This window comes from Micrasema longulum, unplaced genomic scaffold, assembly GCF_059751315.1.
Source record: "Micrasema longulum isolate JH-2025_06_02 unplaced genomic scaffold, ASM5975131v1 h1tg002185l, whole genome shotgun sequence".
Taxonomy (NCBI): domain Eukaryota; kingdom Metazoa; phylum Arthropoda; class Insecta; order Trichoptera; family Brachycentridae; genus Micrasema; species Micrasema longulum.
The window spans coordinates 317,035-341,301 of NW_028279350.1; the positions used below are offsets into that span (position 1 = coordinate 317,035).

At 33.4% G+C, this 24,267-nt stretch overlaps 1 protein-coding gene across 4 annotated transcripts in view; it reads right to left on the reverse strand.

Annotated features, from left to right (window-relative positions):
- Window positions 1-3,042: 3,042 nt before the first annotated feature.
- The window catches only part of orion (chemokine-like protein orion), a 48,073-nt gene continuing 26,848 nt past the window's right edge, over window positions 3,043-24,267 (reverse strand). For 2 of the 4 annotated variants that reach the window (XM_088239556.1, XM_088239558.1), the window contains 7 exons: window positions 20,255-20,396; window positions 19,929-20,066; window positions 15,476-15,693; window positions 14,245-14,337; window positions 11,130-11,257; window positions 5,535-5,921; window positions 3,043-3,934 (listed from right to left, as the gene is read on the reverse strand). In XM_088239556.1, the coding sequence (XP_088095682.1) occupies window positions 3,577-3,934; window positions 5,535-5,921; window positions 11,130-11,257; window positions 14,245-14,337; window positions 15,476-15,693; window positions 19,929-20,066; window positions 20,255-20,396 (1,464 nt within the window). In that variant the 3' untranslated portion in view covers window positions 3,043-3,576. Of the gene's footprint in view, window positions 3,935-5,534; window positions 5,922-11,129; window positions 11,258-12,856; window positions 12,979-14,244; window positions 14,338-15,475; window positions 15,694-19,928; window positions 20,067-20,254; window positions 20,397-24,267 lie in introns of all 4 variants that reach the window. The other 2 variants (XM_088239557.1, XM_088239560.1) reach the window with 1 other exon arrangement.

Consider the following 24,267-nt stretch of genomic DNA (forward strand, 5'->3'; position numbering starts at 1 on the left):
TTTATTTTGGCCCATTGAAACTTGTACACGGAATCGTTTTTTCTCGAATTATCAAACTACCAAGAAAGTTAGCGAGCGATTTTTTTTTAGATTTAGGTTAATTTAGGTTTAATTCTAAAAATCTGATAACTCTTTCGCTACTACTCACTGCTCTTTGCTCATTCCACTGTCTTATGTCATGTCGTGATGGTCATGATCACGGGCGTATTTATTTAGAAATATTGAATAGCTCGATGGGAACCTATAGTGTTCCCGTCGATGTATTTTACTCTAACTTTGTATTTTGAAGTACTTGCCTATCATTCACAGTAGGTACCTATTGGGTTCTTAATATACTTATCATTATCATCATGTGCTTATCCGTACTCTATGGTGCATAAGGGAACTGCTTTATACATGAAACGAAGCGTATATTATGTAAATGTAAAGTAATCACTCTTACACCTTAGAATTGTATTCTTCGTCCGCCTGGACACGGAGTAAACTATGTATTTTATCTAGTGTAAACTACTTTTCGATAGGGGGGTTGAAGTTTGGACCCCCAAACCCCTCCTTATATACGTCGTTGGTCGTGATATCATCGCTAATCCTGGGGTGATATTCCAAACGCTCTCGCGGCTGTAGAAAACACTTTTATATATTTACATACAAAATACGAGAGATAAAAGTGTTTTCTACGACCGCGAGAGCGGTTCAGAATAGTTCTGGTTAAAATTTATTACTTTCAGCATTTCATTAAGTTTAGCAAGTAAAATAGCATGTGCTAATGTTTTTCATATTTCATTATGATTTCGCGATGGTAATGCGAATTATTTCATTACAAATTCGTTATGAGAGCGCTAACAAAACAAATCTCTAGCTAACTTCACATCTATCTTTTTAACCAATGACATAGATAAAATATATATTATGACCAATGAGAACTGCTGGAAGAGAAGTTAGCCAACAATCTTTTCGCAATTTTAAATCATCAAAAAATTCTATGATTGCCTTACTGCCAACATAATAAATCTGAAATAATATGATAATATGGAACAAAATATTTTGCATATTATAATATTATGATACTCGATCATAATATCATTTCGTCTTTGAATATTTTGTTTAAAAGGGTTTCATATATTTTATAGGTACAATGGCGCCCATATATTTTTAAAAAAATTATTTTGCCTATGTACACGGTGTGATCAAGAACCGGTTCGCCATCTTCTACCCCCACTCCCCCTCCCAAAAAAAAGTTTTTTATTCTGCACATATAAAGATTTAAACGTACACAGCAACTGCATTTCCTAACCACTAGATTTTCTATCACATTTTTTTAATGTATTCAATTTTTCTGTCTCATTCTGGCCCTGCGGGGACCAGGCAAGTTACGAAAAGGAAAACATTATTTACTTGTAAATTTTTTGAAGCGTACATTTTCACTATATTCTTTTACTAAGGGCAATTGCTTAACTGATGAAGTTTTCCACTAATTTTTTCGCTTAGAGAGGTTCAAATATTTTTACAACACGGTAGACCGAGTAAACCGAGCGTGCTCTGACACACGATCTCAATGGGAATATTGCGTGACAACAAAGGGTAGAGGACCGGTTCGGCTAACTCGGAAAATCGCGAACCAGTGCGAACCGGCTGGATCCCACCACTGTACACAGTACACAAGTAAGTCTATAACATCGACGGAAATTTAAAATGTTGTAACTAACTAACTAACTAACTAACCATCACGCCATTTCCCCAGAGGGGTAGGCAGAGAGGATAGAACGCCACACCACTCTGTCCTGGCACACTTCCTTTGCTTCCTTCACATTCATACATCTTCTCATGCACGCACGTCGATTATTCCGACTTTTCACATGACCACTTTCAAGAATTTGTTGTACTTGATCATGCCATGTCTTTCTCGCCCTTCCTCGACTTCTACAACCAGACACATTCGCATCATAAATCTCGTAAATCATAAATGTTGTAAGGGACAAAAATTGTAAATGTGAGAAAAAAGAAAGTTTGAAAACAATTATGTTAGTTTTTTTTATTCATTGTGTATGCAGATAATTGGTAGAATTCCATAATAAAATTTGGTAAGGTATCCAAAACAAAACATTTTTATGGGATTCAATTCTACTTTTATTTTATTATAAATATATGTGACAAACTAGTTTGATTATGTCCTAACAAGACGAAACGTGTCACATATATTAAAAAAATAATAAATAATCATCATTCCCTTTCCACACCTAATGGTGCATAGGGCACTACAATGGTACGCCAATCGCAGTGTATCTTGATCATTTTTGTTACATGAAGGTAAGGTGATCAGTCTTACGTTTCAGGTACCAGTCCAGGGACTACGAAATATTCTGGTGCTATAACACCTTTTAAAATAAATATTTCATGTCAACCATGTCGGGAATCAAACCAGGGACCTCTCGCATGGTAGACAAACGCACTGACCACTACACCACGAGGCTGACAAATAATAAAAGTAGAATTAAATCTAATAAAAGTGTTTAATTTTGGATACCTTACCAAATTTAATTATATTTCTTGTTTTTGTTGATATATAAATACCCAATGAATGTCTTTATCATAAAATGAAGAACAATTTACATTTATGTATACTTCGAAATGAAAAATCATTGTAGTATTTTTTATTTCGACAGACGATAATATGTATATATCATTTGGTATATTCTGAATGCAGTTAGTTGGTAGAATTACATGTTAATTATTGATAAGGAATTGGAAATAAAATATGACTGGATTTTTTTCTTCATTTATTTATTGATGTACAAGAATGTGGTACAGTATATAAAATACTTAAATTGGTATTAAATAAGAGTATAACTAATTTTGGTTTCTCATAAAATGTTATAATAATTAGATCAGTTAAATACTTACTTTATGCCTTTTAAAATTATAATATTAAATGATGAACTATAAATATTATTAACAGAAAAAGTTTTTTGCAGTAATATATTTACATACCCGAGGCTATAATTAAGAATACTACAATTGGGTGTAAAATTATAAAGAAAAACGTTTGCAGATATCAAAATGTTTTTTATTGATTAATTTTAATATACAATATTTTAACATTACTAATAATCGTACATAGTGATTAATTTATATTTATCTGAAAAGCTATGTTTCATTAAAATCATATAAAATTATTTAAAGAAGTAATGGTTAAAACCATTCAATTTTAATAATTCGAAGCATCCTTATTCAATCTCGTACCATGTTCTAAATAACTATCAAACTCTACATAGTTGGCTTTGTGACTATTTACAATAATATTGCATGATAAAAACATACAAAATATTGTACTGAGCAAATTTTTTCGAAGAAATAATATTATCACAGTACCGTATCCATATACTTTCGGACAACTTTACTAGGTAACATCATATCCAATACTCCGCTCTCTGTAATTTACGAGTATTGGTATAAAAAATAATTTTAAGTAAAGAAAGGGGAGATACAACTAACATCAAATAACCTTTCACAAATTGTCTTTTGTTTTGTATTGAAATTTTGAATAAACGCCATACACAATTTGAAAGTAACATTTATCTAATTGATCATGTGATCTATGTCCAGCACTTCTGGTATATTATCAATTGTGTTGGAAGCATCCGTCTCGTCCGGGAACTCGAGATCCATGTGGCGAGAGATGTCGTAAGTGAAGACTTTGGGGGCTACGAATCCTCCGTAGTTTCTCCTCCCCTTGTGGTACAATCCGGCCCCCGACAGGGGCACGGGCAGGAGAGGCTGGGCGGGCTGGGCGTCCAAATACGGGACCGTGGTCTGAGCGGCGTCAGCATCAAGGTCGCTGTTAGTGAATTCGACGTATTGATCTGTCTTGGAATCCGGAATGGAGCCTCCTTTATTCTCTGTCGGGATATCCGGTTTGAACAAGGTCACCAGAGTTCTGAAAAAAAAGATTATGACTGATTTAATACAATGCTTAAAATGATGAGGGAAAAAATCGGCAGGGCGGGGAAAGACAATCGAGTCTGATTGATCCCGAAAAAGGAAGCCCAATATTTGTATTTGTATACAACAAAAACTTACAGACTATTTTTTCCGGCATAACCATTTTTATTTATAACAAGCGGAACCGACAGACGTCCTGCCCGAACGTTAGCTTGCCTGCTATTAGATGGTAAAACAATTTTTTTTTCGTAATTAATTACCCACGTTATTTATTTTTGACTTTTTAAAGCTATTTATATTTTCCTAATAAGGGTTAGTTTTTCGGTATATCTCCTCATGCGATTGGCTAAGAGGCCTCGTCACGCTCAAATCAAAATCATGCAAAAATCACTAGTGCCATAATCCACGGAGAAAATACAGGAATATGTGTTAATTAAGAAAATTCAGAGCGCGATTTACCCTGAGCCCTCTAAAATTATATCACTCAACCTATGCCCAACGAATTCAGTCATTCTTTAATCGTCAGCCGTGTTTCGACGTAACCTTGACATTTAATTCGAAACCAAAAGAAAAGAAAGAACTAAGATAGACAAGATCTTGTCTTGAGGTAGCAATTTATTTATTTTTATCCTAGCTTTAATTTTATTTCGTTTTGTATCTGTATTTAGTATAAGTATATGTGTTTACCATTGTTGAAGTGGAATGTTTAAGTCCGTCAATAAATAAATTAATAATAATAAAAGAAAAATGACTGTATCGTGAAAGCGTGCAAAAACTTTCCGGATAAAAGGAAAAATACTTTTTGTTGATATGCATAGGTACCTAAGTACTTGTTTATGATTGAATTCCAAAACTTAAAATTGTTGATATTCAAATATTGGATTTAATTACAGAATAAGTAACTTGGTACTTGTTTGTGGTTGAATTCCAAAACATGAAATAATAATTTTTCAAATAAAGAATTATTTTTGCAAATGTCAAACTCTATGCTACTTACCAGTAGTGGCGCATTCTGTGTAAGAATCCGTTTTTCAAAAATGTCTCAATGTCGGTTAATTTTTTTTAAACATTACTAAAAATCCATTAAAAATACTTTAACACATAGAAATTAGGAAATTGTTAGGAAATGAATCAATTCAGTATCTATTGAAAATAATTGATGTTTGTAAACGTTAAATACAAAATTTTTTAATTTACAAAAAAATAGCATTCTCCAATTTTTTTGGAATATGCATTTTAGACGAATGCAACCCTGGAAAATCGATGAAAACACATATATGCTTCTAACTTTTTTTCTACTCAATATATTGAAGATGTTATTATTTGTAAACCTTGAGTACGTGAATTAGAAAATTTTGCAAAAAACCGCTCGTAAATCTGTCAAGCCATTTTCGAGTTTTTGCGAGACAACACGGCGATTCATTTATATATATATAGATAGATGGACGAATTGATATTAATTTTTAGTACTATGAGGTAAGGAGAAGGAAGTCAGCAATTTCTACTACTGTGAAACTGTAGCCTATTTTACCTAACTGATTCGATCAACATAGGATAAACAATACTTTTCTATGAATAAAATATTTTTCTCTCACCTAGGTTTATGAGCAGCAGCATCTGTATTGTCGTTGCTTATCCAAACACTCTTTTCATTGGGGGAGATGAGTTTCCCCGTAGTGAAGTTGAATGGCGTGGTGCGAATCTCGAAGTTGAGATGGCTGCCGACCTTCCGCAGGCGAACTCCGGTCAGCAGGTGGCCCTCCGGCCCCTCGAGGTCGTCCAGGTCGATGGCCCGCTCCTCGTACGACATACTGTGGTAGTCCTTCCCCTTCACCAGGGAGGAGTCTCCCACCGAGAAGGGGGACACGGGGCGCCAGCGAACACTGGCCGGGTCGATCTTGCCCCGCGGTAGTAGACTTCCCTCGCTTATCTGCAGGTGGATCACCTTATTCACCTTGGTGAAGCGAATTCCCGTCACTACCCTACCCGCAAAACTAAATATTAGTATCGGGAAACAAAACAGACCGAGCCACAAAAATATGATGTTGTGTGCAAGGTCCGCGGCATATCGTATTCCAACTTTGGAAATATTACAGATTTATATTATGTAATTCTTCATCATCATCATCATTCCCTTTCCGCACCTAATGGTGCATAGGGCACTGCCACGGTACACCAATCACAGTGTATCTTGATAATTTTGTTACGTGAAGGTAAGATGATCAGTCCAGGGACTATGAAATATTCTAGTGTAAAAACACCTTTTTAAATAAATATTCCATGTCAACCATGTCAGGAATCGAACCAGAAACCTCTTGCATGGTAGGAAAACGCGCTGATTACTACACTACGAGACCGATGTAATTCTTAATTACAATAGAAAAAAAAATTGGATCTATTTAACCGTATTAATTAGCACTTTTTAATTTAAAAAAATAGCAATACTAAAGGCCAGGAGCACCAATTACAGAGGTGAATAATTACAGCGCAGAACACCCGGGTTTGAGGAGAATCATATTTAATTTTTGTGTTCTCACCGGGAATCGAACCCAGAACCTTCCGTGCATGAGTCGAGCGTCTTAACCACGACACCACGGGGACCGCTGAATTAAAAATCAATTCGTTATTATTGCCAGAAAATAAATTACATACATATATGGCATACTTCAAAGTAAGAATGCATGTAATTGTTAATGATTAAGGCTTAACACGGGCACAGCCTAAAAAGCCTCAATAAATTCATGAATATGTAAACGAGTGTAATTTTGAATGAATAAATAAATTATAAAATAAAAAAGGATATTCACAGTCCATTCAAATCTTTAACAACTTTTGCTTGTGGGTGTAACAAAAAGTTGTTATACTTATTTTGACTCCTACGAAGACTCTTCTTCTTTTCATAGTTTAACTTCCCTTGCTAAACAATTTTAACTCTTAGAACATATTTTAATCAATTGTCTCGTAAAGTCAATGCGAAACGATAAATTTTTTATTATCCATTGCAAAAAAATATATTTTCAAAACTCGTTTATTTATCGTAGCTGCTCCAAATTCAACTTACTTTGTACCAATTATGTTCATATTATTATCATATCAAAATTTTGAATCGGTCAACTATATTATGAAAGTCACTCTTCTCCACTCCTCCACTCTATTTCCTCATCCCTTAACCTTCATATTGTAGTATTGTATAATGTTATTTTTTCTCTTTACTGTTTATTTATTTATTTTGTTTATTAACGCCCAAAAGGCATTTACAAAAAATAAAAATGAAATACACGCTAACATACTAAATAATAAACACAGAATATACAAAAAAATATGTGAAATTATTTAGAAAGGATATAATAAAAAGTTTTACAAAGTTAAAAAAAAACAATAATACCAAAGGTATGCAAGAAAAAACAGTAAACGTATAAACAAAAAATGCAAAGATATAAGCTTATGAAATAAATTCTGTAAAGCAAACTATAAATAAAGTGTTACATTAAGCAGGAAAAATTAAATTAATAAACAAGCAAGCACATATTATCACGAAAAAATAAGAAATAAAAATATGTATACATGAAATGCGTATTTGCCAATACTACAATGCAATTTGATATAATAGTAAAAAATAAAAAACAAGTATAAGGTAATAAAAATATTCTCTCATTATATTTGTGAAAAACTTTAACTGGGTGTATGTAAGTACTATATTTATATTTCTACTAGCGGACTCGACAGACGTTGTTCTGTCCGAACGTTGGCTTGCCTGCTATTAGCTCGGAAAAAGACATTTTATTGATAAGTAGGTATCTAGGTACTTGTTTATGATTGAATTCCAAAATTAAAAATTATTAATATTCAAATATTGAATTCAAGTAGGTACCTATAGTCCTTAATATAGCTTGATAAGAATGACAGCTGTCAAACTAATTTCATTAGTGATGGGAAATTACTGATCACTGATCAAATCGATTTTATCAATTTTTTCATGCAATCACGAAACTCTGTTTCCGAAAATTGATACAAAAACGCAAAAACAAGCCTATTATAGTGTGTTTAACACAATTATTCACCAAAAAAAATAAGACATTTATCCTTTTTTCATGGACAACATCGAATGAATTATTTTTTTATTCAATCAATTTACATTGATCAATTTATCGCATCTCTAACGTTTTTGCAAAATGATGTAACCTTGTAAGAATGTTGTTAATAATTAGGTTTATTATATTTTTTTTAGTCTTAAAGCTGATTTTATATATTTATGTTGATTTATGTGTCAAGCATTGTATAAAAAAATAAATTAACACGCCAGATACAAATGATTTTTCGTGTGTCAATATAAATAACTCCTTTGACGTCACTACAAAGTTATGGCGTCACTTTTTCTGACAAATATCATTATAATCAAGCCATTTTTTAAGGACTATAGGTACTTGTTTATGGTTGAATTCCAAAACATAAAATTATTCATTTTAAAATATTTAATTATTTTTGTAAATGTCAAACTGTGATCTTCCAACCAACAGGGGTGCACTGTATGTGGGAATGCGATTTTCAAAAATGTGTTAATTGTCAGATAATGCTATTTTATCGTTACTAAAAATCTATTAAAACTAAATAAATGGATAGAAATTATAAGGAATTTAAGTAAATAATCTGATTGGGATCCATAAAAGCGAATGTTGTTTGTAAACATTCAAAACAAACTTTTTTTATAAAACAAAAAAACAACATACTTTCATTTTTTTGTATTTGTATTCTCGTCGAATGCAACCCTGGTGCGTCGATGAAAAAAATATTTATGTTTCTAACTTTTTTTACAGATTTGATTGAAAATTTTCTACGAACACGCGCAGCGCAAATATCTACATTTCGCTGAAAACTGCACGTAAATCCGCTAAGGAGATGTTTAGTGACATCACACGTACAGAAGAATGAAATATATATATATAAAGATATAAAAACTGTTGTTTTTCCTAAATAAATAAAAATGAAATACGTAACACACATAGGAATATGTTTATGTGTGCCCCATTTCAAGATTTAAAATAATAAAATAAAAAATAATAACATTTTAACTTTTACAACTGCATGATTAATATAACATTAGCATATATTATAGAGCAAGCTTTTAATGATTCATTCTGCATTGTCCTGTTCAAGTGTAGGTACTAATAGTACCTACTCGAGGTTTACATAGCAGTGGATGTAAATAGATAAAAAATGAACCAACAAAGCCACTTATTTTATTCAACTGAGTACTCTCAGCAGTGACGCCCTCACCTGCATAGCCAATAATGTACACATCATACGGTATCATGCTTAAGTGGTTAGTGTATATTCATGCATCAAATTACATAATAAGCAAAACAGATAGTGCAAGAATGAGTCAGGATAAATGCCACCCTCGACACAGCACCAAGTGAGTACCCTCTGTCTGATAACCACCACCGTATGATAATATGACAAATGATAACTCCTCATTCAACTGCCTGTGTCTGCTGCATCGCTAACCGTCACCCGGGTATACATATTGTTCAGTTTCTGAGAGCAAACTTACTGAGATACACCTTGCTCGTATATCGGTGTACATGTAATAATATTTTGTTGTGATTCAGATACCAAATTAGATTTTCTAGTACAGGTTACCGTTGTTTTACGCCAGGGTTCCGTTCCGTAAAAAATCGGTGTAAAATGAACACAAATATGATGAAAGATATGAGGTTAGGTTCCGTGTCAAAATTCTAAGAACAATTTAACATGTTTATTTAATACATTTCCTATATATATTCAAAATAAATTTTAAATGTATTTAATAAATACAGTTTAAATTCGATTACAAAATAAATAATAATCTCTTGATATAAAATATTATTTTTTATAATAAATACTAACTCACCAGTTCGTCGGTACTAAATTAAATTCTCACACTTTTTTGAAAAAACATCTAATTTCATTTGCTTCGATTGTTTCTTCCTTTCTTGCAAAATCATGGCATAAACTACAAATATTTAAATATTCTTTAAAAAATATGATCATACCTTTTTATTTTTCTTAAAAACAAAACAAAAACTAACTCGGAAACAATTTCACACACACAATAGGCTGCTTGTGTACACGGTAATAGAATAAAATAACTTGTAAAAGTGTGTCTGCTATTTAAATCGCGGCGCCTACTGTCGTCTGGTGTCGGCCGAACCGGGGAATCCCACGCCGGCACTAACCGGCATAATTGTAAATCGGCGTAAATCGAACCAGCGCAAAACGACGTTTACCTGTATTTGGTTTCTAAATAACAGATTCCAAAACTCTATTTATTTTATTGGTAACATAAAATATAACGAACATTATGTCTGATTTGATATAAAATTAAAGAAACCTCAAAATATGCAGACATTTAATATTGGAACAAAGCAATCATATTGAATACAACAGAGTTTCGCCGATGACGCTGCTAGTGACGATCAATTAGTAATAATTGTCTACACCAGATGTAAGCGATATTTGTTAAAATTATAAGTGGTAATCTTTCGAAAAAGCAACAGATTTACCACAATCACAAATCAGGAACATACCAACCCACCCTTAAAAGGAAACATGACACTTGTTAGAGAACAAAGAACCTTCAACATTCCCAACAGAATTGAAATTGTTAAGGTACCATAAATTTATTAAAGAAATCTATAAGCAATATTCAATTTTACAAATTTATAAAGAAAATACTTTGCATTGAACTTTTCACATAGATACCAAAATAATATTAAAATGTTAAAAATATTTATCTATCAACCGCCCTAATTGTTATTTTTTAGCACAATACTCAAATAGTTAATTTGTTTTTTATTACAATATTTTATGTGAATTAATATTAAATTATTATTATTTTGGTTAGCAACTCAAAACTTTATTTAATTTTATTTTAATTTAATTTTATCAGTCTTATCACCATGTTACTATACATACATACATTTTGTACACAAGCACAAGAGGATGTCTATGTTTTGGTGAGGAATTTTGTTTTTTTTTTTACTTTTCTCCTAATATGTATAATACATTATATGTAAAAGAAAAATGCATCTGTTGATAGAACATATTCAATAAATAAAAAGAAAAAACATAATTCTTAAGTGGGTGGAGAACGTGACTGTGGGTATATAAGTTTAGCAGAGTCGGTGGGTGCCGCAGACGAGGATACTGACTTGTTCTGTGCGGAGTCGGCCTCCGCAGGTCGCATGCTGAAGGTGCGGTGGCTGGCCGCGCTCGGATCGTCGCACAGGCACAGGCAGTAGGAGCAGTGGTACAGGTCCAGGCGCCACCACGAGTCCACCTGTCACACTCTTCACCATTACATCACGAATCTTTCACTCCCTCACCGAACCGCATGCCGCATGAAGCTTTGTAGGATTCACCGGAAATCACTGTCCGCTGTCACCTGACCTACTATCGTCTTAGAGACGGTGCAGAAGGTGAAACATACATTTCCCGTATGTAAACGACAAAAAATATCAAAACATCCAAATCACTGAAGTCAAATTGATTGACACGCGCGGATATTAAATTGCTGAGTCGGAAAAATAAAATACGATCTCGATTCCCCACTAGGAAGTAAAGAGAACACTGAGGACAGTTAGTATATAAGCAGTAGCATCCTCAGTTACTCAGTAAAACACTTAGTTACTCAATCGGTTATTCAGTCAGTAACTTCTCGCACACCATTACCGAAATACACATCGGAGCCTCAACACTCAAAAATATTATATAATGCTGCTCTAACAGAGAAAGTATTATTTCAAATGTATATGTAGTTTGAAATAATAATTTAAATATTTTGAACATTAAAAAACATCATAAATACAATTTGGAAAATAAAGAGAGGTGAGCCATCAGCTTACAGACAGAGCAAACACAACTTGATAAGTGCAATATGACAGTATTTGACATTCTTTTAAGAACAGAAAAGAGAGAACATTTATTCCAGTCTCGGTAAAATACATAACTCGCATTCTAAAGTAAAAAAGTTTCCATCGTCCTTATTATAAAATATCAATAAAGTTAATTCCTGTATAAAACATCTGTTCACTTAGGTATTCATGTACAAACGAGGCACTCAAACAAAGCGATGTCATGCATAACACTATTTACAGCAAATGGAGTGATAATAATCAAATATATACATATTAACAAAGCACCGAGCTATACTTTTCTACAGTGGATACATAGATAGATTATATGGATAGAGGCTATGTCATTGTAAACTATGAAACGTAAATAAAAAAAAACAGACAATTCACACATCGAATTCATGTATCAATTTCTACTGAAAATCAAATTGTGGCCATTTGGTTATCGTGGAATTATTACAAATTAAAAATACATTTTAACATTGTCAGAGATTTCGAAGGCCTAATGTATAATTGCGAAAACATTGACTTTTATTTAATTTCAAAGTTTGTATTTGTACCATTACATTTGATTGGTATTTTTAATATGTTTTAATATAGAAATTGAAGGCAAGCTTTGTACTGTCACAGCTTCATCACCCGCATCGATAAAGGTTTCAGCTCTTTAACATCGCAAAAATCAACAGACGGAAGCGTTGAAGAAATATGGATGTTCAAACATATGCAGAACCGTAAATATTACACAGAGTGTGAAGTGGCCACTTAAATCAGCCGATGACAGGTAGTAAGCTTCTCTAAGATGCTCTCCATCTCTGTTGTAAAGCTACTTCGACACGCTTGGCAATAAGATGGCAAGCATATGCAAGTAAACATTAGCGTACATATTTTCGTATGATACTCTTTATTTAATCTTTGCGGTTGATCGCAGTGCGCGATTAATGAAAACACAGTAAAATAAAAGGTGCTGGCAAGCGAGGAGAGTCTAGCTCGGGGGGTTAGTGCTAGGGCAGCAGGCTGTCACTGACTTGTTTTGGTCGGCGAGAACTTCGCGCAGGCTGAAGTGGCGGTGGGAGGCGGGGCCCTCCTGGTCGCACAAGCATAGGCAGTAGGAGCAGTGCCAGAATAACCAGCGCCACCACGAGTCCACCTGTACCGACCACCGTATTACACCCTCGCAATGGACACCTGTCACCTCTTCATTCTACATACATGCTATAGGCTATGGGCGGCAAAATGGACTGGAAGTGTCAGATTCAACTGAGTAGCGCACCACCATCATAGTCATACCTTTATCCGCACCTGGGGGCACTGCATCGGCACAAATGCGCAGTATCTCGTTCGTCTTCTCAGTGAAGGTAAGGTAATCAGTGTTACACTCCAGGTGCCAGTCCAGGGACAGTTAAGTTTAAGACAGGGAGTTTTTTTGAGCAGGGAATATGAGAGTTAGTGTGTTAAGTGGCCACTTAAACCAGCCAATGACAGGTCATAAGCCCTGTAAATGCCTAGACCCCCATATTCCCCTCTTAAAATGTTTTCCCTCTCTGTTGCAACAAATTTAAATATGAACAACTTTTGTTGGATTTGGCTCGTCTTGAAAGACCCGTGAAAGATACAGTTGATTGTTGTTATATTTCGGGTTCATATGCATAGATCCATGATTCGTCGCCTGTCATGATCTTATAGACGTCTTTTGAAGCACCGCGATTTAATTTTTTAAACATTTTCACCAATCGACACGAGCCCTGCGACGAAGTGTAACCACGATTGAATTCAGAAAACCTGCGAATCATGGTGGCTCGAGATGGTGCTTCATCACCAAAAGTCGCAGCGAGTTAGTCAACACACTGTTTTTGGTTTAAACTACGTCGAAAATCATAGAAAATCTTCGCACGAAAATGTTTTTTATCAAAATTAATTTTTCAAGTATCTGTAAACAACACAAATCACCTTTCAAACAAATATTTTATGTAACCCCTACTGGGAATCGAACCCTAGATGGAGGGCGTCTTCGCTCGATTTCCTTTTTCAGTACGTTTATCTGAGAGCAGTTATCAACTCTGTATTTTTCATCCAAGCGGACACGAATAATGTTATTTATACGCACTTTGTACTCTGCGAATCTCTATATTAACTGAAATAACAACAAATATCATATTTATTTATTTTTGCACACGAGTACTACGTATTTTCCAAATTGTACATTCTAGCGATTGACATAAACATTGAAAACATGTACATGCTAAACTTATTATTTTATAAAGGTCACGATTAATTACGTAACATGTCTATCGATCATATTTAAAATAATGAAATAACATTATTATTAATTACCAACAGTTACTTGGTTAGCTGTAGAGTTTTAGTTTGTAAATTGATGGAATAATTTGTATTAAAATAGATATTATTATATTACCTTAGAGGTCCCGGATAGGCAGGAACCTCGACGACCCAAAATTCGCTTATTTTCATATTCAATCCACTCGTAGCGCCGCGTACTGCTTCTCGGCTGGAAAATTTGAAACAAAATACATTTGATACCTGTAAATGACGGCATCAACTGATGAAAGGTCTGATATAAAAACTCGGAAGTATAAAGCTTTTCAAATTCATTTTTTATTTTACAATTTTGACATTAGTATCCTTATAAGGGTGATATTTTATATCAGAGATGGAGAGTATTTTTGTGAAAGAAATATGGAAGTCCAAGCATTTACAGGGCTGACGACCTTTCATCGGTCGGTTTACACCCTGTGTAACATTCACCATACTACTAACATTTGAAAATCCATATTTCTCACTCTTCCATCGGTTGATTTTTTCTGATGGCACTTATACCAAATTATGTAAGTCTAGTTATATGTATGTTATTATAACCAACTCTCTTATGTTATTCTTTTATATTCATGTTTTTTTTTGGAAATATTGTTATCCACTGTCTTTTTTCGTTTTGTTGCTTCCATGTTATTTCATCGCGATTTGTAAATACCTAACTTGTATTCGCCGAATATTATATTATCATGTTTTGGTTAAAAACCTCAATAAATTGTAAAACTTCTCTTAAATGCGTGAAAAAAAATTCAACACATACCTATGCCGTAATTATTCACAAATTAGTACAGTCCGTTTGAAAAAACTCATAGAACAACTATAGCAATGGGTAACCTATGACATGCCAAGACATTTTGGGTAGCAAGCATCGTTTGCGGACGATCTTCTCGCATCTTTGAGACCTTATTCTCGGCTTTAAATAATATTAAATAAATTAAAGACATTGACTGACTGATAAGTGCATAATGCTTGCTTATATTTAAGATATACTATATTTTGTAACCTTCAATTCACAAATGAAATTTAGCAACAAAAAAGTATCTGATGTATGCAATTGTTGTTACTTTTTAATAAAAATAAATAAATAGTTTAGAAACAAAACACTTTAATTAACTAGGGTTGCAAAAATTATCAATATTCATAGATGCGACGCAGCACCCAGGTAAAACTAGGTTTATTCAGAACTTTGATACTCCGAGCTAGAAAGGTCACTGAACTAGGAGATAAGAGTGGCATCAAAAATAAAAATTGAACTGAGGATTTGAAAAATCTAAATCATTAAAAAAATCATAGTGGCGTCGGAATATGACACTTACAGCGGGACATATCCACATGTCGGAGTCGATGTACTCGCAGTTGAGGATCTTCCCCTTGCAAGGCGGCTGACGGGAGCAGAACTGGTCCTTGAAGCATCCCGTGTTACGCGCGTAGCTGTAGTAAGCGCAGTTCTCCCTGCACGTATTGTCGCTGTTCATGTCCACCTCGTTCTCCACGTATCCCTGAAGCAGGCGGGTGAGGCTCTCGAACGTTTCCCCTGGAACGGAAGAGAGAAAACTGGATAGAGACTTATAAGATACAAAATTATTATAAAGACTTACAAGATACTAAAATACCGCCCCCCGCACGAGATGTATCCATTAAATCCCAACACCAATTTACGGAGTCATAACTGGAAGCTCTATCGTCCTCGATGTCACCTCAATCTCAAGAAAAACTTTCTTTCCAGCCGAATGGTATCAGACTTAATAAATCGTCGAGCCTAGTTGTCCATTTCTCAGTCGACCAGTTCAAAAACCATTTCGATGCTTTTTTGAAGAAAGAAGACAAAAAGCAGAACACGAGATAAAGGCGCACCAGCGAAGATTGCCAGCCTACAACAAATAATAATAACGAACGTGCAATCGCTTATAATAAACGCCAAGTACAGGGCAGAACGCAGATGATCACACGGTGGAGGGTTGTAGATCTTGATAGTTAAAATGTGTTTTTCCTCAACCCTTGGTGTTCTGTGCACTGTTGTTGGGCCCCTTGGCCTGTTGTGCTGTGAATAATAAAAGTAATGATTTTAAATTCAGTAAAAAGGCAAAATATATATAACACAAAGAAACAAAAGTCTCATAAAACAATATGGAAATAACTAACATAATGTATATACATTATATAAACAAAATATTTAATAAAAAATAAAAAAACATAAATTAAATAAAAACTGAAAAAAGCCCAAAATGGATTTCATTTGAAATATTTCAACACAAACAAAAACTATTTAATGTTCAACAATGTTTTGAGTATGTCCAAATGCTTGTAGACTGGCTGGATTTCCTCCCTTAGGAGTTATTCATATTTAAATTTGTTGCAACGGAGAGAGGAACCTAATAGGTAAATTGGTTCAGCCGGCTGAATCTCACCCGCATGATAAAAGTTTCAGATCTTTTACTTCACAAAAGTCAACAGATGGAAGAGTTGAGGAAATGTGGATGTTCAAACATAGGCAGGATGGTGAATGTTAGTGTGTAAAGTGGCCACTTAAACGTAGTTGTCCATAAATATGTAGTTTTTAAAACTGTCTGAACATTTTGTTAATTATCTATGTTTATTAAGTTAAATCTTCAACAATGTTTGAGTATGTCCAAATGCTTGCAGACTGGCTGGATTTCCTCCCTAGGGAGTTATTCATATTTAAATTTATTTCAACAGAGAGGGAAAACATTTTTGAGAAGGGAATATGGAAGTCCAGGCATTTACAGGGCTTATGACCTGTCATTGGCTGGTTTAAGTGGCCACTTTACACACTGTGTAACATTCACCATTCTGCCCATGTTTGAACATCCACATTTCCTCAACTCTTCCATCTGTTGACTTTTGTGAAGTAAAAGAGCTGAAACCCTTATCATATTCCCTTCTCAAAAATGTTTTCCCCCTCTGTTGAAATAAATTTAAATATGAGTAACTCCCTAGGGAGGAAATGCAGCCAGTCTGCAAGCATTTGGACATACTCAAACATTGTTGAATTAACTACCTGGTAAAAGAAGAAGTATAAAAATTGGAAAATAGTTTTCAGGAGTTGCCTAGTAGGTGATTTGGTTCAGCCAGATTAATCTCACCTGCGTGATAAAGGTTTCAGCTCTTTTACTTCACAAAAGTCAACAGGAAATGTGGATGTTCAAACATGGGCAGATTGGTGAATGTTACACAGTGTGTAAAGTGGCCACTTAAACCAGCCAATGACAGGTCATAAGAACAAATTTAAATATTTAATGTTTATTTGACACTTGAGTTATTTTTTCATTGTTAATAAAATTAAAGTTTTTTTTAAAAAAATTGTAAAGAAATATTTGCATTCTTCTGATTTACCCAAATATTTCATTTTAAGGGCCGTTTTATAACTCACTATTAGGAAATAGGAATCAAGTTAGGGTAGAGTGGGATTCGAACCACAGACCTTTGAGCCGTGAGTCCGAGACAATAGCCACGAGACCAGAACCTGATTTTATTTATAAGTTATTTTACTTTTGTTTGTTTTGTCTTAGCTATAAAACTATATAACATACATCCGTTTCGCAAAAATGTTATCTGCGTAATTAGCAAAACATATTTTTCGATTTTCTGAATAAAAAAAATAGTTGAAGATAAAATATAAAAATACTAATAACAAATAAAGTAACTTTGATAAAATATTAGTCGCAGATTGAGAACATTGAACTTTCCACTAAAATAGATTGTTTTTTTCAATTCACAGTTTCCTGTCTACTGTTTCTAGGAATTTATTTATTTAAATATCATTAAAGTCAATCAATGAACCAGTGGGAATCAAAAATTATTCTGGATATTTTCATCAACCAACATAATGGCCTTGCTGCGGTGATCATTAACATACGAGTAAATATCACGAACACAAGAATGCAGATAAGAATTGTTTGTCAAAACAAAACGTTATTACATTATGTGGTTACAGTTCGTGTGATCAATTATTATTATAAATGCCAGGATGGGACAATTGTCGTGGTAATGAAACAATAATATATTTGTCACAAATTCCGCAAATTCTGTGGTTCTGTATCATTTTGGAAGGGAGAAAAATCAACAAACTCACACATATATTAGAACATTGTTATAATACATAATGAAGGTTTAGTGATTCCAAAGACATGCAACAAATATGAACATTGAAATGCGTGCTTCCAGTTGTGTTCAATTTGTTGCCAAATGATATTAGAAATGGCACTTCCAAAAGAGATGAGGGCAAAATAAGAGAATGGCTATTTGAATAAAATAGAGTAAGTATACATAAATATATGGAAATAATGTTTTGGAAAAGGCTTTAGCTTACTAGGTACTTACAAATTTCAATTTAAAATTTGGGTATTCCGGTTTTGTAATTAATTTTTATTTTAAAAAAATTCTCTTATAATTGGGATATTAGGTATTCAATTTTGTTTCTAATCTTTCTAAACTTTATTCTTTAAAAAAAACATTTCTCACTCCTTATGGTTAAGTTAGTAGTAATTATTATTATACAAATAGTATAATCATATGTTAGAGGCAAATAGCAGTTCACAACGGAGTCCTGGTCCCGACCCTGATGTGAGCGAAGTATGGACTTGGAAAAACAGAAATGAAAGTAGGCTAAATGCTGTCGAAATGCGATCTCTCAGGCGAACGTGTGGTAAAATTATGTACGATATGTACGATCCGTACATTATGTAAGGCTGAGACGAGCATTATTGACAAAATCAAGAAAGGAGCTCTGCGCTAGTTTGGACATGTAGAACGAATGGACAGCGAAAGAACAGCTAAGAATATTTACAATGCGAATATTGATGGATGCAGAAATAGAGGAAGACCGAGAAAGACATGGCATGACCAAATCCAACAAATACTTGAAGATGGACGTGTCAAAAGTCGGAATCATCGGCGCGCGTGCATGAGAAGATGTATGAATGTAGAGGAAGCGAGATCTGTATGCAAAGATAGAGTGATTTAGCATTCTATCCTCTCTGCCTACCCTTACGGGGAAACGGCGTGATGGTTTGTTGTTGTTGTATATGTTTTAATGCAAAGGATCTTTACCACGAGCCATATAAATATGCTTGGTGAGTCCTGTAATAAAAAAAATTAATATGTAAATTTAAAAAAAAACATATGTGTATGTGTTTTAAGTAAATAAATAAAAAATACATTTAAACAAAAAATTGAGTTGGGAACAAAATCTGTCACAAAGCAAAGTGTTTTGTAACAAGACACTTGTGTAATGTTATTATGGACCTCTCCAGTAGACGGTAGGTATCTTCTCTAACCCGCCTGACGCTTGATATGATGAAGAAGGATGATCCAACAATAAACCGCTAATAAACATGATATAAAATTTGGTAGATATTCTTCTTTCTTTTTCCACTTCCGCTTCTAAGTGGGGCATATGGACATCATGAGACGCCTCCGGGAGACCCTATCGCCTATTCCCACCTCAATCCACCGCCGCACCCTTAAGACGCTCGTTATAGGAGGCTGCTGCGTCCGTTCTCGGGCTTCAATGTTAGATATCATATATTATTTACGAACCAATATTTAAATTTTTAAAATCTACGGTAAAAAAAACAACAATATTGTACTAATTTTTATTTTAAATTAGGAAATAACAAAGTATGTAACTCTGTAACATTTTCTTAATGAAAACAATATGCGGGAATTGAATTAGCAATCAAAGCAATCATATGATTTATATAAGAAAGTGATAGTGATATTTTAATGGTAAAGAGAGTTGTTTATTACCTTCCTCGTGGTACTGGGGATCGCACCTCCATATCTCCCTGCTGGCCTCGCTGAGGGCACTCTTCACGGCCGCCAGCGCCATAGCGCTCCGCTCGTGGAACCTCTCCCTCATCAGTGACGATTCCCGAGTAAAGTTTCCTGAAACGCGTACCCAAGTATTAACATTGTGCTCCATCAGACCTCGTAACATGTATTTAAGTACTCGACTCGTCCTAATTATACATATGTTGCGTAAAATGAGTCGAGAGAAATGGAATAACAACAGTTCTAAGTTTGTTCGGTTCTAAGTTTGGTGATGCGGGATTAGGAATCCGTATGAAACGAACCTTTGCCATAAATCCTGAGCAGCATCCAGGAGAACTGCATCATGGTGTAGCCCTTGATCTCTGTGAGGGCGATGGTGTTATACATGTTGTAGAGAAGCTGGTGGGGAGACTGCTGCAGACTGCACAGGTGGGAGTTAGAATCCTGTCAACAAATAAAACAATGTTTTTCATTTTTTACGTACCTAAATTCAAAGCGCACTATATAAAATAAACAAAGCAGTTATACAAAGGTTTCATTAATACTTAAGAATAATTTATAGAACCTCTAATGCATACAAAGAATCATTGTCAACAATTTAATTTTATATATGTACAGTAATGTTTTGTTTTAAAATGAAAATACTATAATATACCTACAACATGTCCATATACCACTAATTTTCTAAAATTGAACGGTTCGGGTAGATAGGAAGAAATTGCCTTAAGGCAATATGCCCACCCTTATGCATATGTATGTCAACTGTATATGTATATAAAGTCTTTAAATAAATAATGAATAAATTTATCAGCTCCAATATGGCATGATATGGTTTTGTTCAAATACGGCATTATTTATTTATTGAACAAGAAATTACAAGTTTTCAGTGAGCAAACATGATTTATTTAACTTAGTATATTACATACATTATATATTATTATGGCGAAATACAGTATTACAAGAAACCCGAAGAATGCAACATGCAGTCGCATTGCATTCAATAAAAACACCTGACACCTGACTATCATATGTACAGTAATAAGGAATAATTATGTATCTCCACCATTATATTGACCTTCTTTCAGTCAAAACTTAATAGATACAATAATTTATAATAGTTTACTCTGTGAGGAAATGTTTATGTAAACAGATATGTATCGGTAGAATTTCAATAGAATCCAATCATTTTAAAAATCGGTAGGATTGGCAACGCTGTTTACACAATACTTTTTTTTCTATATGAACACCTCACTGGGCACAACCCGCGTCGAGGCATTCATTTACATTATTTATTTTATATTTTTCAAAAATTTTAAATAGAACCCATTTAACAAAAGCCATCCTATATATTGCACCCTAATAGATAACATAACCTTCTGTTTGCATTTTGAACTTTTCCTCTTTCATACTATGTAAAGGGCTTTTTCCCCTTTCTTCATAAATATATTAACAAATTATATGTTTGCCAGGGTAAATTATGTTCAATTTAATTTATTTAAGGATTTTAAGGAGGATGTTATCATTTAGGTAGATATTAATATATTATTTGACTGAAAAATAAACACGCAATATTTTATGCCAAAAAATATCCATGTCAAAAATGCAAGAAGAACACCATGCATAAATAATGTAGGTACCGCGAAACCGTCCAATTTTACCCTTGATGGATATTTTGCCCAAAGAGTCTAATCTATGCTCAACCTTTAAAAAAATATATTTCCATTTGATAGATTTATGTCACTAACTTCCCTCAGAAGCTTCAGTGGCTTGTCAGAACCTGTCAAAGTGCGCGTGTAATTTGTTGCGGGCCAATTACGACTCTGTGTTTTTTAATATACTGCTCGATAGCAAAGCCAAAGGTAAGTTTTTCTTGTTGCATGATATAGACAAAGGTTTTCAGATTATTTTCTGTTTATATTGTGCTGTCAGTAGCTAAAATCAAGAATTATGACGATGGGCAAATAAACCCGCACAAGTTGAGCCTCTGGGTTGTCAATTTTGCTCAAACGAAAAAATGTGTTAGGGTTGTCACTTTCTTATTTTAATAATTAGTTTAAATTAAATTAAAAGTATTATGAAGGTTTTGCACGCATTAGGTATTTTAGATTTTCAAAAGTATTATCATCATTGTGGATAATTTAATTTAATTCTTATTTGCCTTTCTTAACTCATTTGATAATGTGTTTTTATATTCCTTATATTGCTTTTTAATAGTTTCTGAAGCATTTCTCATTTTTTGCATGGTTTATATTTTGTTTGTATTGGACTACTCCTATCCATTTTGTTGAATAGTAATACTTATTATTCTGAGCATTTTTACAAGTACAAAACGTTTGCTTATCTTTTATTTATGCAATTTTAGAAGACAAAACATGCTGGGCAAAATTATCTCCACTTGTTGACAATTTTGCCCACTTGGTAATTAACTGATATTTTTGGTTTTATCATCCTTATCATACGGTTTATTATTACTTTTTGGGCGAAAAAAACTGTTTAGGTTTAAACAATAGCATCATTGAGGTCTCACCATTATAAAATCAATGAAAAAAACCGGTGGGCAAAATTGACAACTATTTCCTCAATTTTTCTATACAATGTAGATTTGTGGGCCAGGGTTGGAACATAATTGGATTTTTAATAAAACCAAAGAAGTTTATCTCTAATCCTTTTAATTTGTTCGTGTTTGACTATGCATAAGCCAATTCTTTTTTTTTACAAACCATTTCAGTTCTGATGCGATTTTCGTAATTAAGGGACCTTGCCCCCAAAACGATTTTTCTTTAAATGTGTATGTAGAAATAAAAAACGATCTTTATTTTTTTTGTACAGCAGTGCAATTATTTGCTAGATTACCTATACTTTGAAATTGTATTTTATGTACAGAATTCATAATATTTTGTATGTTTTATTTTCTTCTTTAGACTGTTAAAAATATTTTTACAAAAAAACATTTAAAATAAAAAATAAGTCTTCATAATTTCACAAAAAGCTGGCAAATTTAATAAATAAAACTTTCTTAAATGTGGTCGGATATTCTTACATTATTTTTGAATGGTAAAATTTTTAATTGGTTTTTGCATAACAATTTTTAATTTACTCACAGAAAATGACTCAATCTTGCAGTTTTTAAGATTTACATTGAATTTATGAAAACCTAGACGCAAGATTACAGGTTTAGGTAAAGATTTCACTATGTTCCAATTAAATACATCAGCAATATCCTCAACTTGAAATCACACAAAGCTCCATTACGTTTGCGTCTTACAAATGACATAACAATATTAAAATTGTGGTAGTTGATGCGCTGATAACTTAACCGACATAATATTTGTCGTTTTGCGTATCAACAGTGTTAAATTTTTCTAAAACGAAAGCGACTTCTTCACCGTTATTAATTTCAAGCGGATAAGACACTGTTTTTTCGTTTTCCTCGGCCGAAGATTCGGAGGCACGTTGTTCATATTCGTCGTAATGACTTGTGAATTTCTCGAAATCTGTTGATTCATCAACTGAGTAGGCATCAAAGTCTGTTGTTTCCGTGTCGCTATGACATTTATTTTATTTTATTTTATTTATTTGGATAACCCACAGCTATAATTATCTTTTATATATATTACAACACAAATAACAAATAAGCCAATTACAGGTGTTCACAAGTAGCATCACAGTGAGTTAAAAAAGATTCTCGAACATAAAATGAATAGTAATTAAATGTAAATTCAAAAGAAAAGAAAAAATACTACGAATTATTTCGAAAGCAAACGCCGTACGTCCTTAAGATTATTTGCAAATAAATCTATGTTAAATGATTTATTTATTACGTTAAAATTATTAAAGGTTCGCCATAAATATGAATTTTGCCTATAATTAGATGAAACAAGAGGTATGTGGAGAAGAGGGTTGGTTATTTCTTAAAACTTTGGAAGGAACATTGATGGAAAGTTTGCATGGTAGTTCAGGACAGTTGCAGTTGCTTGCAATTGCTTGCAATCGCTGTGTGGTATAAAAACTTTCAATGAACAGAATAACTTCATTTTCATTTTCATTTTCAGAGTGTATTTCAGATTTTAAAATCTTATTTGTTAAATCTTTAGCAAAAAATCTGATTTATGGGCCAGTTTGAACAAAACATCCCGTTACCTCGTTTAAAATCATGTTTTTGCCATTTACTTCATTTTATTTTATATTTTCTACTTAGTTTTTTTCTACTTTCTTGGATAATGTTTTTTCAATGTAGTATGTAGCGACAACCCTAGACGTCGGCTGTCAACTGTCAACTGTCAAAACACTAGCTAAATAAATCTAAGACAATTTT